This window comes from Aegilops tauschii, chromosome 3 (assembly GCF_002575655.3).
Source record: "Aegilops tauschii subsp. strangulata cultivar AL8/78 chromosome 3, Aet v6.0, whole genome shotgun sequence".
NCBI lineage: Eukaryota > Viridiplantae > Streptophyta > Magnoliopsida > Poales > Poaceae > Aegilops > Aegilops tauschii.
Window position 1 is genome coordinate 357,472,125 of NC_053037.3, and position 13,306 is coordinate 357,485,430.

A 13,306-nucleotide genomic window follows, 5' to 3' on the forward strand; every position below is an offset into this window, starting at 1 on the left:
GTTGCAATATGTGTGGCAGTTAGTCTTTGGATTATTTCCGATGAAGTTTGTACTATGCTTGTCGCTCACACCAAGTCATAGTCTTCTTGTAATTTTTATATGCCCGTTATAAAAATATGCCATATTCTTAAAAAAATCACAAACACGTCCCGACAAATGCCGTACGAAGAGACAAGATCAAGCGTAGCTCATTTTTTAACACAACACAAACGAATATGCTCATAAATATACACATACACTCGTTCTCATGAACGCAAACACGTACAACTTACTTCTATGAGCACGTCCAAGAGGCTGAGCCGACACAGTATCTTAAGATTGACGAAGTCGCCACAGACATTTTTATAGTCGAGAAACGTCTTTTTCAACTCAACGCACATCATCAAAATGTCTGAAATAAATCCAAAAAGGGAGCACAAATGTGAAAAGTGTTAAGTTTGTCTGGTGGACCGGGATACGTTTGCAGCGTGCTCCTGCAGGCGCGATAATCCAACACGGTTCCATGACACCGACGAAAGGAGCGACGCGAGCCACAAAACCCAGGCGCCCCGGCTGCGCTACGCGAGCCACCGCTCCGTCCCCGTCGCGTGGCAAACGCCAAGAGACGCCGAGTCCACCGCGTCCTCTCACGCACACCCGACGCGCCTCCCCTCAGGATGCTGCTGCGCCTTCCGTACGCCCGCCCCGCACCCTCCACAGCTCGATGGAGGCTGGAGCGGGCGCGGGCCCGGCCGGCACAGCTGCTCCGCCGAGGGCACGCCGCCGCTTCATTGGCCGACGGCGCCGGAGCGCCGGTACGTAGTAGTCTCTCGTTCGCTTGGAAGCATTTTGGGTTCTCGCACTTCATACTTCTGACTGTTCAAGCCGTGCCCGTTTGTTGTTATTCGTTCCATTGCTGCAGCTCCACTACGACCCGTTGGCCGACCTTCTCGGCCCAGATGTCGACCCCAGCCCCTCGCAGTACGGTTTCCCCTTCGCTCGCATTCTCGTCATGTGCCCAATTGTTATCCATGAGCGTTAGGTGGTCATCTTTGATGTTGAAGAGGACACAGTTATGAGGGAGGTGATGGGAGAGGGGTGTTCAGTCTAAGGGAAAGAAGACCAGCATTCCCAAAACGCTCTTATATTATGGGACGGAAGGAGTAGATCTTTAGGGTTAACTAAACATAACACTTTCGTCAAATCTAAATGCTTGATTCCCCTAAAAACCAAGTGCTTAATTTCTTTGGGATGCCGTGGTACATGTTTTGCAACCAAGAGATGTACAATATTTATCATTTCAAACGATATGCCATCTTGCTTGGCCATTTTGACCTTAGTGTAGGACACTTGGGCATTCGCCGTGGATGCGGTCAAAGCCTTTGGGAATTGGAGATTTCACTTTTTGTGAGAGTGATTTTGTTTTTGTGCTGTGGTACTTGTTGAAAATAGTATTTTTCGGTTGCAGGAATACTGCCCTGGTTGCAGAGAAGGGGAAGCTGAGGTCCTGGGTTGGTCCAAATGGGCAATACTATCGGGAGCTGCCTTGCCCTAACTGTAGGGGTAGAGGATACACTCCTTGCAAAAAGTGTGGGATAGATAGATCCAGCTTGGATTGCCCTATGTGCAATGGCAAGGTGACCCTTCCCTATCTCTTGTAAATCATTCTGAAAGTAAATACATGCACTTTTGAGGAATTTATCAGTCTATTGTTGTGCATACCTAGGGGATTAGGATGTGTATGCAATGTGGTGGAGAATGTGTGATATGGCAAGAATCTATTGATGAACAACCATGGGAGGAAGTTCGATCTAGGTGATGTTTGTTCTGCATCTCTTCCATGTAGTCAACAATTAGCTGTATTTTTGTCACACTGCTTGTCGAAAGATCTCCTGTTGAGAAATCTCTTTAATGGTTTGATTAAAACAGTCGTTACGACTTACATTGACTATTGCCCATCACCATCATCAATTGTAAGTACAGATACACCATTCCCATTATTTTTAGAAGAAGTAATGATAGATTATATGGCTTTTTTACATAGTGATGAAGAAAGGTATCATTTTGGATTCCTAACCGTAGAAAACTGTATGTCAAATTCCGGACGCAGCAACTTAGTTGTTGCAAAAGTTGAGAAAAGGTAATGGATCATTAGATTGAGAATGCTGTTCTCTCCCCTCTGCAGTTCACCCTTGAAAGTAAAGGAAGATGATGAGGTTGACAGACTAGAGATAAAGATCGACACCTCAAAAAGACCGAGGCGTACTTATCCATCACCATCCCGGGAAGTTGCCATGAAGATTAGCCGATCTCTAAGAGTAAGTGGCTCTTTCTTGCAAGCTGAAAATACATGTTATAGGCTTCTTGATACAGTTAGTGTTAGTGCAGTATATGATAGTATCATTTTCCTACTAATAAATGTTGTTCATATGCAATTTGTCACGCATATGTGTTAGATCTGTTACACTAGATCCCTGCATACCTAAGAGTTAACTGTGGAGCCCTGTATATCTACTTCAATTTTGAAAACTCTAGCTGCCTTTTTCTACTTGCTATAGATCTATATAGTTGCTTTTGGCTTTTAAAAAGCTTAATAATAATTGCAGAGTCTGAATGCTAAAACAGGATTGTTTACTAAGCACATGAAGATTATACACCAAGACGCCAAATTGCATGCTCAAAGAGTTGCTGCAATTAAGGTAATAAGATGTCCTGATAAATGTTGCAATTGTGTCTTATTGTAAAATACAAGCAATTGAGCTGGTGCTATAGTCATCTATTTTCCTCCTCTGCCTTAACTTAAGAGAACAAAAGGTACTGCTGCAGCAAGAAATCAGGCTTCTGAAAAACAAAAGGCATTCTTCAGGGATCCTGAGAATCGGCTCAAGAGAAGCATTGCCATGAAAGGTAACTGGACCACCTTTCCCTCCACTCACAGAAATAGTTTCGACAGTTCCTCAGTTTGTGTCCATTTACAAAGTTTGGCTGTTTCTGTAGCCAGCTGTCTGTTATCCGTATGTTCTTAGTTACTACTCCCTCCGATCGAATATAAATGTCGTGGTTTTACTTCAAATGGATTGGAGGGAGTACATTTGTTTACCCTCTTCATTTTGAGTTTAAGTGGTAGTATGGGAACTGGTTGTCGTCTTACTCCATCGCCTTCTTTTCCCTGGATTACCACCAAAAATGGAACCTGCTATTAACTTGAATAACATTTGCCACCTGATGCTCCACAGGGGTGAAATTTTACTGCAGTAAATGTGGGGAAGAAGGACATCGGAGCTTCTATTGCCCAACAGTAAGGAAAAATTCAGCCAAAGTGCAATTCAGATGCCGGTTATGTGGGGGGAAGGGACATAATAGCCGAACATGTGGAAACCCAAAGTCAGAGAATGAACATCAGCAGCAACCTCGGCACTGCAGCCAATGCGGTGAAAAGGGTCACAACCGACGAAACTGCCCTGGGTCTCCAGAGGTGGAGGTTGGCGCTTCTGGCCATATTACTAAGAAAGTTAACCGTCATAATTCAGGTGTTTATTCATGTAGCTTCTGCAAAGAAAAGGGGCATAATAGACGGACATGTCCGAAAAGAAATGCTAGCTTAGGATAATGAAACTGTGAGCAGTTGGAAAAATACATATCAATCTGCATTTGGATCATATCAAACATCTACTGAGCATCACTGCTTTTTTTGTGCTTCCAACTCGATAAGAGCAAAGAATTAATGGTGCATGGTCTGTCTATATATACAAACTAAAAGTTAAGTTACGGAAAGGGAGATTGTAATTTGAAAAATAGACTTTAACTTCATATGTTACTCTATCCCAACACACCTTTGTGTTCATCAAAGGAACTCAGCAACTCTTTGACCTCTTGGACAGCAGCACCAAACAGTCTCCTTTAATCTGAGCATTAGCGCAACGCTACGGTTATCAGTCTCCAGCGTTAATTTATGTACTCTCCTACTACAAGCCAAGAGCTCGGTCTCGGCTTCGGCCTGCACCGGGCCGGGTCAGCGACAGACGGGGAAAAATGGCAAGACCCTGCCACGCTGGTCGCGGACGGCCACCCAGCCTCCGCCAGAGCCGTCCTGTTTAGCCGTAGCAGCGTCGACGTTAACCTTCAGCCAATCAATGGCCACGGTTCCGCCGGCGTCGGCGTCTTGGTGGCCGTGTGCGCCGCATGAGCACTGCTCGGGTCGGGCATCCTCAATCATCTTACCGTCTCTCGCGATTTTTTTTGAAACTATGATGATTTTTATAGTAAATTCAAAAACTATACGCCCTAATGCATAAAAATCGAAACTATGACCCCGTCGGCCTTTTGTTGGCCGAAGAGGGACTTTTCGGCCTACCATTGGCCGAAGTGGGCTTTTCAGCCTCACGTTGGCCGAAGAGTGCCCAGCTGGGCCGAAGATAGTATCTTCGGCTTCCCGTTGACCGAAAAGTGTCAGGGGCACAAAACATAATTAAGATGGCCTCAAATCAAAAAGTTATCAACATGAAAAATCTTGGTCTCGTCGAAACGGTTGATTTTGATATAAAAATCGTCTTAATCCGAGGTTGTATGCAACTTGTAGAGCCAAAATAAGGTCAGGGGCAGAAGCTGTAGAGTTACTTCCGACAGACCGAATGGATGTCAGAACATTTGTCACGGGACACCTGGTGCACTCAGTGAGACCGTGTGGAATACAGAAGAGTATACAAGTTTGTTCACGTTCACTCGGTGAGAGCGAACCAAACCACTCGGAGGCTCCGAAAAATTGCCAAAGATTTTTGGATATAATTTTTAGTCCTTTTATTGTACGGGTAGTCCAGCCGCCTCATAAATCGATGTGGGCATTGTTCGTCTGCACCGGGAAGACACATGCCGGCATTGAAGAAATGTCTGTCGCGAAGGCAGGAATTGAGACCAAAACTTTCGGCGGTGGCGTCATCCACCATGCAAAGTAGAGGCAATGGTCACCTCTCAGGCCCGTCACCGTGTACCCTCGACGCCGGGGGTGATGCACACAAAAACGTCACCGTGTACCCTCGATGTCGGGGGTGATGTACCGTAGCTCACGTCGAAGGAGACCCGGCCGGAAGCGCGGTACGCAAGCAGTCTTCCCGGTGCAGACGAACAATTTTTCGGATCAAAAATCCTAACTTTAACTCGGACAGGAATCTTTGGCAATTTTTCGGATCCATTCGGAGCCTTCGAGTGGTTTGGTTCGGTCTCACCGAGTGAACGTGACCAAATTTGTGTACTCTTTTATATTCCACATGGTCTCACCGAGTGCACCGGGTGTCCCGTGACAAATTTTCTGACATCCGGTCTGTCTGAAGTAACTCTGTAGCTTCTGCCCCTGACCTTATTTTGACTCTACATGTTGCATACGACCTCGGATTAAGACGATTTTTATATCAAAATCAACCGTTTCGACGAGACGAAGATTTTTCATTTGATAACTTTTTCATTTGAGGTCATTTTAATTATGTTTTGTGCCTCTGACACTTTTCGGCCAACGGGAAGCCGAATAGTGCTCTTCGGCCAACGGGAAGCACTCTTCGGCCAACGGGAGGCTGAAAAGCCCACTTCGGCCAATGGTAAGCCGAAAAGTCCCTCTTCGGCCAACAGAAGGCCGACGGGGTCATATTTTTGATTTTTATGTATTAGGACGTATAGTTTTTGAATTTGCTATAAAAATCATCGTAGTTTCAAAAAAATCGTCTCTCGCTGCGTTTACCCGTAGAAAAGTTGGAAACCCTTGCCCCTGCGGACTCGGCCCGCCGCTTCGGTTTTGTTCTTGTTCTTAATAAATTATAAGTAGATTAGATTCCTTTCACGGGTCCCATCGCTGCATATCGGCGCGTATAGTTTTCTCAAAGGTCATCGACAGGAACAGCCACAACAATCGTGTACACCACCGCTTCCTTGAAGGTCCGGTTCCTCTTCCGGGACGAATCCTCTCCACTCTCTGACCCCCCGAGCACCAAAACGCCGGCAACGTCTTACTCGACCGTGGTGACGCCGCCGCTAAGCTGTACAGGTTTCGTCCCTTTTCTTTACCTCTATATATGCTGGATTTATTGTGCATTCTTGCTAGGCGACATGATCTTTCTTTTTATTTACTTTTTGTCTACTCTGCCTTGTTAATTCCAGTTTCCAAATGACGAACTATAGAGCGTGCATAAGTACATCCTCAAACCAAATCCGTGGGAAACCAACCTACAAAAAAGCAAGGCCAAACGTTAAATTGGAAGATCTTCCACAGGTATGTCAAATTTCTTTTCTGTGTGAATGCTGAATATAGATGAGGTGTCCTCTGTTCGAGCAGGCCTCTCTGCCTTGCACTGTGCCTCCACCTAGCGTCGGAGCATCTAACACTGGGTCCGTCCTTCTCTAACGTTGAGGGGTATACTTTATCGGCGCAGGATGTGCTCTGCACAATTTTATCAAAGTTGCCTGCTAAAGAGATTTCAAGGGCCAGCGTTTTGTCAAGAGATTGGAGATACGTCCCCGATATTTGCTGCTACAAATTATGTTTCGCTAGTGCTGCTGGGTGTTGCCGTGATAGTTTTCCAAGGAAAGAATACTGCCAATACATGCAGAAATTCATCAGTGATGTCAATGCAGTCGTGAGAAATTCCCATGGCAAGGTGGTTGAAGAATTCAATGTCAAATTCGAATTTGACATCATGCTGCTTGCTCATCTCAATAATTGGGTCGATTTGTTGTGTCATCACAGACAAAGAACATTGCGTTCTACTTACGTCCTGTTAACAAGACAGTTTGGGATGTTGGCCGTTACATATTTCCATTTCACCTCTTGGATACTCAAAGCATATCACGTCTAGAGTGCATTCAACTTAGCTTTGTATCTTTCAGACCGCCATCTGAATTCTGTGGTTTTCCAAGCCTAAGAAAGCTTGACCTGGAATTCGTGAATATCACTAGAAGGGATCTTGAAGTTGTATTGTCCAACTGCATTTATCTTAAATGGCTAAGCCTAGTCAGATGCTTCCTGGATGACGAACTAAAGTTGGATCGTCCGTTGTCCCAGCTTCGACACCTAACAGTTCTACGGTGTAGGGTAACCAGGATTGAACTTCGAGTTCTGAAACTTGATACCTTTCAGTATGATGGAGACACCTTTCCTATTGTTATAAATCAAGACGCGAAGCTGGAAAATGCAGATATATGTTTCTCCAAGAGAAATTTTCAAGATACCGTCAGTGCACTTCTCAATGCTATTCCCCGCGTGCGAAATCTGACGTTACAAACTTTTAACCCACTGCTAGAGGTTTGCTCCTGCAATGCCATTGAGATTACAATTAAATTTATATAACATCGTCTAACTTTGTTCTTTTGTTTCGCAGACGCAATATCTATTGAATAGCACGGACAAGTTTTCCGTCTTAGGTGCTTACAGTTGTTAATAGGTATAACATCTGAAGATGTCGTCAAGCTGCCCAATGTGATTCAATGTAGAAAACTCTTCTTGATTCTTATATGACAATAGATTTCTTTTTCCTATAGCCCCACATCCTATTTGCTTTTAGTCCTTCTATCATGTTTTTGTTGGTAGTTTACTCTTTACTTCTTCTTGGGATGGATACAAAATTTGTGTTCCCAGAAAATTGAGTTGGACAATAAAAATCAAATGGTGCGACCTTAAATACATGTGTAATGGATTAACATATATGCGCGCTAATAGTATATACTACATTGTTGATTCATTTTTGCAGTTTACAGCCGGTGGTCACATTTGTTTTGCGGACAAGGGTACTTTGGGCACTGAGCACCATCAGCGGTGTGAATATAATTATCTGAAGAGTATGCATGATCTCATCATATTCCGGAGTTCCTCGTCATATCCGTGATCTCATCCAAAACTCCGAACAACATTCGGTCACCAACATACATAACTCATATAACACTATATCGTCAACGAACGTTAAGCGTGCGGACCCTACGGGTTCGAGAACTATGTAGACATGACCGAGACACCTCTCTGGTCAATAACCAATAGCGGGACCTGGATGCCCATATTGGCTCCTACATATTCTATGAAGATCTTTATCGGTCAGACCGCATAACAACATACGTTGTTCCCTTTGTCATCGGTATGTTACTTGCCCGAGATTCGATCGTCGGTATCTCAATACCTAGTTCAATCTCGTTACCGGCAAGTCTCTTTACTCGTTCTGAATACATCATCCCGCAACTAACTCATTAGTTGCAATGCTTGCAAGGCTTATAGTGATGTGCATTACCGAGTGGGCCCAAAGATACCTCTCCGACAATCGGAGTGACAAATCCTAATCTCGAAATACGCCAACCCAACAAGTACCTTCGGAGACACATGTAGAGCACCTTTATAATCACCCAGTTACATTGTGACGTTTGGTAGCACACAAAGTGTTCCTCAGGTAAATGGGAGTTGCATAATCTAATAGTCATAGGAACATGTATAAGTCATGAAAAAAGCAATAGCAACATACTAAACGATCGAGTGCTAAGCTAACGGAATGGGTCAAGTCAATCACATCATTCTCCTAATGATGTGATCTCGTTAATCAAATGACAACTCATGTCAATGGCTAGGAAACATAACCATCTTTGATTAACGAGCTAGTCAAGTAGAGGCATACTAGTGACACTCTGTTTGTCTATGTATTCGCACAAGTATTATGTTTCCGGTTAATACAATTCTAGCATGAATAATAAACATTTATCATGTTATAAGGAAATAAATAATAACTTTATTATTGCCTCTAGGGCATATTTCCTTCAGTCTCCCACTTGCACTAGAGTCAATAATCTAGATTACACAGTAATGATTCTAACACCCATGGAGCCTTGGTGCTGATCATGTTTTGCTCGTGGAAGAGGCTTAGTCAACGGGTCTGCAACATTCAGATCCGTATGTATCTTGCAAATTTCTATGTCTCCCACCTGGACTAGATCCCGGATGGAGTTGAAGCGTCTCTTGATGTGCTTGGTTCTCTTGTGAAATCTGGATTCCTTCGCCAAGGCAATTGCACCAGTATTGTCACAAAAGATTTTCATTGGACCCGATGCACTAGGTATGACACCTAGATCGGATATGAACTCCTTCATCCAGACTCCTTCATTTGCTGCTTCCGAAGCAGCTATGTACTCCGCTTCACACAGAGATCCCGCCACGACGCTTTGTTTAGAACTGCACCAACTGACAGCTCCATCGTTCAATGTAAACACATATCCGGTTTGCGATTTAGAATCGTCCGGATCAGTGTCAAAGCTTGCATCAACGTAACCATTTACGACTAGCTCTTTGTCGCCTCCATAAACGAGAAACATATCCTTAGTCCTTTTCAGGTATTTCAGGATGTTCTTGACCGCTGTCCAGTGATCCACTCCTGGATTACTTTGGTACCTCCCTGCTAAACTTATAGCAAGGCACACATCAGGTCTGGTACACATCATTGCAGACATGATAGAGCCTATGGCTGAAGCATAGGGAACATCTTTCATCTTCTCTCTATCTTCTGCAGTGGTCGGGCATTGAGTCTTACTCAACTTCACACCTTGTAACACAGGCAAGAACCCTTTCTTTGCTTGATCCATTTTGAACTTCTTCAAAACTTTGTCAAGGTATGTGCTTTGTGAAAGTCCAATTAAGCGTCTTGATCTATCTCTATAGATCTTGATGCCCAATATATAAGCAGCTTCACGGAGGTCCTTCATTGAAAAACTCTTATTCAAGTATCCCTTTATGCTATCCAGAAAGTCTATATCATTTCCAATCAGCAATATGTCATCCACATATAATATCAGAAATGCTAGAGAGCTCCCACTCACTTCCTTTTAAATACAGGCTTCTTCAAAAGTCTGTACAAAACCAAATGCTTTGATCACACTATAAAAGCGTTTATTCCAACTCCGAGAGGCTTGCACCAGTCCATAAATGGATCGCTGGAGCTTGCACACTTTGTTAGCTCCCTTTGGATCGACAAAACCTTCCGGTTGCATCATATACAACTCTTCTTCCAGAAATCCATTTAGGAATGCAGTTTTTACATCCATTTGCCAAATTTCATAATCATAAAATGCGACAATTGCTAACATGATTCGGACAGACTTAAGCATCGCTACGGGTGAGAAGGTCTCATCGTAGTCAATCCCTTGAACTTGTCGAAAACCTTTCGCAACAAGTCGAGCTTTATAGACAGTAACATTACCGTCAGCGTCTGTCTTCTTCTTGAAGATCCATTTATTCTCAATGGCTTGCCGATCATTGGGCAAGTCAACCAAAGTCCACACTTTGTTCTCATACATAGATCCCATCTCAAATTTTATGGCCTCAAGCCATTTTGCGGAATCTGGGCTCACCATCGCTTCTTCATAGTTCGTAGGTTCGTCATGGTCTAGTAACATAACCTCCAGAACAGGATTACCGTACCACTCTGGTGCGGATCTTACTCTGGTTGACCTACGAGGTTTAGTAACAACTTGATCTGAAGTTTCATGATCATCATCATTAACTTCCTCACTAATTGGTATAGACGTCACAGGAACCGGTTTCTGTGATGAACTACTTTCCAATAAGGGAGCAGGTACGGTTACCTCATCAAGTTCTACTTTCCTCCCACTCACTTCTTTCGAGAGAAACTCATTCTATAGAAAGGATCCATTCTTAGCAATGAATGTTTTGCCTTCGGATCTGTGATAGAAGGTGTACCCAACAGTCTCCTTTGGGTATCTTATGAAGACACATTTCTCCGATTTGGGTTCGAGCTTATCAGGTTGAAGCTTTTTCACATAAGCATCGCAACCCCAAACTTTAAGAAACGACAACTTTGGTTTCTTGCCAAACCACAGTTCATAAGGCGTCATCTCAACGGATTTCGATGGTGCCCTATTTAACGTGAATGCAGCCGTCTCTAAAGCATAACCCCAAAATGGTAGCGGTAAATCAGTAAGAGACATCATAGATCGCACCATATCTAGTAAAGTACGATTACGACGTTCGGACACACCATTACGCTGTGGTGTTCCGGGTGGCGTGAGTTGCGAAACTATTCCGCATTGTTTCAAATGTAGACCAAACTCGTAACTCAAATATTCTCCTCCATGATCAGATCGTAGAAACTTTATTTTCTTGTTACGATGATTTTCAACTTCACTCTGAAATTCTTTGAACTTTTCAAATGTTTCAGACTTATGTTTCATTAAGTAGATATACCCATATCTGCTTAAATCATCTGTGAAGGTGAGAAAATAACGATATCCGCCGCGAGCCTCAACATTCATCGGACCACATACATCTGTATGTATGATTTCCAACAAATCTGTTGCTCGCTCAATAGTTCCGGAGAACGGTGTTTTAGTCATCTTGCCCATGAGGCATGGTTCGCAAGTACCAAGTGATTCATAATCAAGTGATTCCAAAAGTCCATCAGTATGGAGTTTCTTCATGCGCTTTACACCAATATGACCCAAACGGCAGTGCCACAAATAAGTTGCACTATCATTATCAACTCTGCATCTTTTGGTTTCAACATTATGAATATGTGTATCACTACTATCGAGATTCATCAAAAATAGACCACTCTTCAAGGGTGCATGACCATAAAAGATATTACTCATATAAATAGAACAACCATTATTCTCTGATTTAAATGAATAACCGTCTCGCATCAAACAAGATCCAGATATAATGTTCATGCTCAACGTTGGCACCAAATAACAATTATTTAGGTCTAATACTAATCCCGAAGGTAGATGTAGAGGTAGCGTGCCGACGGCGATCACATCGACTTTGGAACCGTTTCCCACGCGCATCGTCACCTCGTCCTTGGCCAGTGTTCGCTTAATCCGTAGTCCCTGTTTTGAGTTGCAAATATTAGCAACAGAACCAGTATCAAATACCCAGGTGCTACTGCGAGCTCTGGTAAGGTACACATCAATAACATGTATATCACATATACCTTTGTTCACCTTGTCATCCTTCTTATCCGCCAAATACTTGGGGCAGTTCCGCTTCCAGTGACCAGTCTGCTTGCAGTAGAAGCACTCAGTCTCAGGCTTAGGTCCAGACTTGGGTTTCTTCTCTTGAGCAGCAACTTGCTTGCTGTTCTTCTTGAAGTTCCCCTTCTTCTTCCCTTTTCCCTTTTTCTTGAAACTGGTGGTCTTATTAACCATCAACACTTGATGCTCCTTCTTGATTTCTACCTCCGCAGCTTTTAGCATTGCGAAGAGCTCGGGAATCGTCTTATCCATCCCTTGCATGTTATAGTTCATCACGAAGCTCTTGTAGCTTGGTGGCAGTGATTGAAGAATTCTGTCAATGACGCTATCATCCGGAAGATTAACTCCCAGTTGAATCAAGTGATTATTATACCCAGACATTTTGAGTATATGCTCACTGACAGAACTATTCTCCTCCATCTTACAGCTGTAGAACTTATTGGAGACTTCATATCTCTCAATCCGGGCATTTTCTTGAAATATTAACTTCAACTCCTGGAACATCTCATATGCTCCATGACGTTCAAAACGTCGTTGAAGACCCGGTTCTAAGCCGTAAAGCATGGTACACTGAACTATCGAGTAGTCATCAGCTTTGCTCTGCCAGACGTTCATAACATCTGGTGTTGCTCCTGCAGCAGGTTTGGCACCTAGCGGTGCTTCCAGGATGTAATTCTTCTGTGCAACAATGAGGATAATCCTCAAGTTACGGACCCAGTCCGTGTAATTGCTACCATCATCTTTCAACTTTGCTTTCTCAAGGAACACATTAAAATTCAACGGAACAACAGCACGGGCCATCTATCTACAATCAACATAGACAAGCAAGATACTATCAGGTACTAAGTTCATGATAAATTTAAGTTCAATTAATCATATTACTTAAGAACTCCCACTTAGATAGACATCCCTCTAATCCTCTAAGTGATCACGTGATCCAAATCAACTAAACCATAACCGATCATCACGTGAAATGGAGTAGCTTTCAATGGTGAACATCACTATGTTGATCATATCTACTATATGATTCACGCTCGACCTTTCGGTCTCAATGTTCCGAGGCCATATCTGCATATGCTAGGCTCGTCAAGTTTAACCCGAGTATTCTGCATGTGCAAAACTGGCTTGCACCCGTTGTAGATGGACGTACAGCTTATCACACCCGATCATCACGTGGTGTCTGGGCACGACGAACTTTGGCAACGGTGCATACTCAGGGAGAACACTTTTATCTTGAAATTTAGTGAGAGATCATCTTATAATGCTACCGTCAATCAAAGCAAGATAAGATGCATAAAAGATAAACATCACATGCAATCAATATAAGTGA

At 43.3% G+C, this 13,306-nt stretch overlaps 1 protein-coding gene and 1 long non-coding RNA gene across 4 annotated transcripts; both read left to right on the forward strand.

The window, feature by feature from the left end:
• Positions 1-519: 519 nt before the first annotated feature.
• On the forward strand, positions 520-3,645 carry LOC109781138 (uncharacterized). Of its 3 annotated transcripts, none has more exons than XM_020339733.4 (8): positions 520-794; positions 902-960; positions 1,448-1,616; positions 1,706-1,794; positions 2,165-2,297; positions 2,586-2,678; positions 2,784-2,886; positions 3,216-3,645. In XM_020339733.4, the coding sequence occupies exons 1-8, from the start codon at positions 657-659 to the stop codon at positions 3,587-3,589; spliced, it is 1,158 nt and encodes a 385-aa protein (XP_020195322.1). In that variant the 5' UTR covers positions 520-656; the 3' UTR covers positions 3,590-3,645. The 3 variants fall into 3 exon arrangements, with proteins under 3 accessions (XP_020195322.1, XP_020195323.1, XP_020195324.1); XM_020339734.4 differs by having other exon boundaries at positions 2,794-2,886; XM_020339735.4 differs by having other exon boundaries at positions 2,806-2,886.
• Positions 3,646-5,869: 2,224 nt separating this feature from the next.
• On the forward strand, positions 5,870-6,812 carry LOC109781130 (uncharacterized). The gene is made up of 3 exons (XR_012180994.1): positions 5,870-6,010; positions 6,124-6,235; positions 6,396-6,812. It is a non-coding gene; the product is annotated as an uncharacterized lncRNA (long non-coding RNA).
• The last annotated feature ends 6,494 nt before the right edge of the window (positions 6,813-13,306 follow it).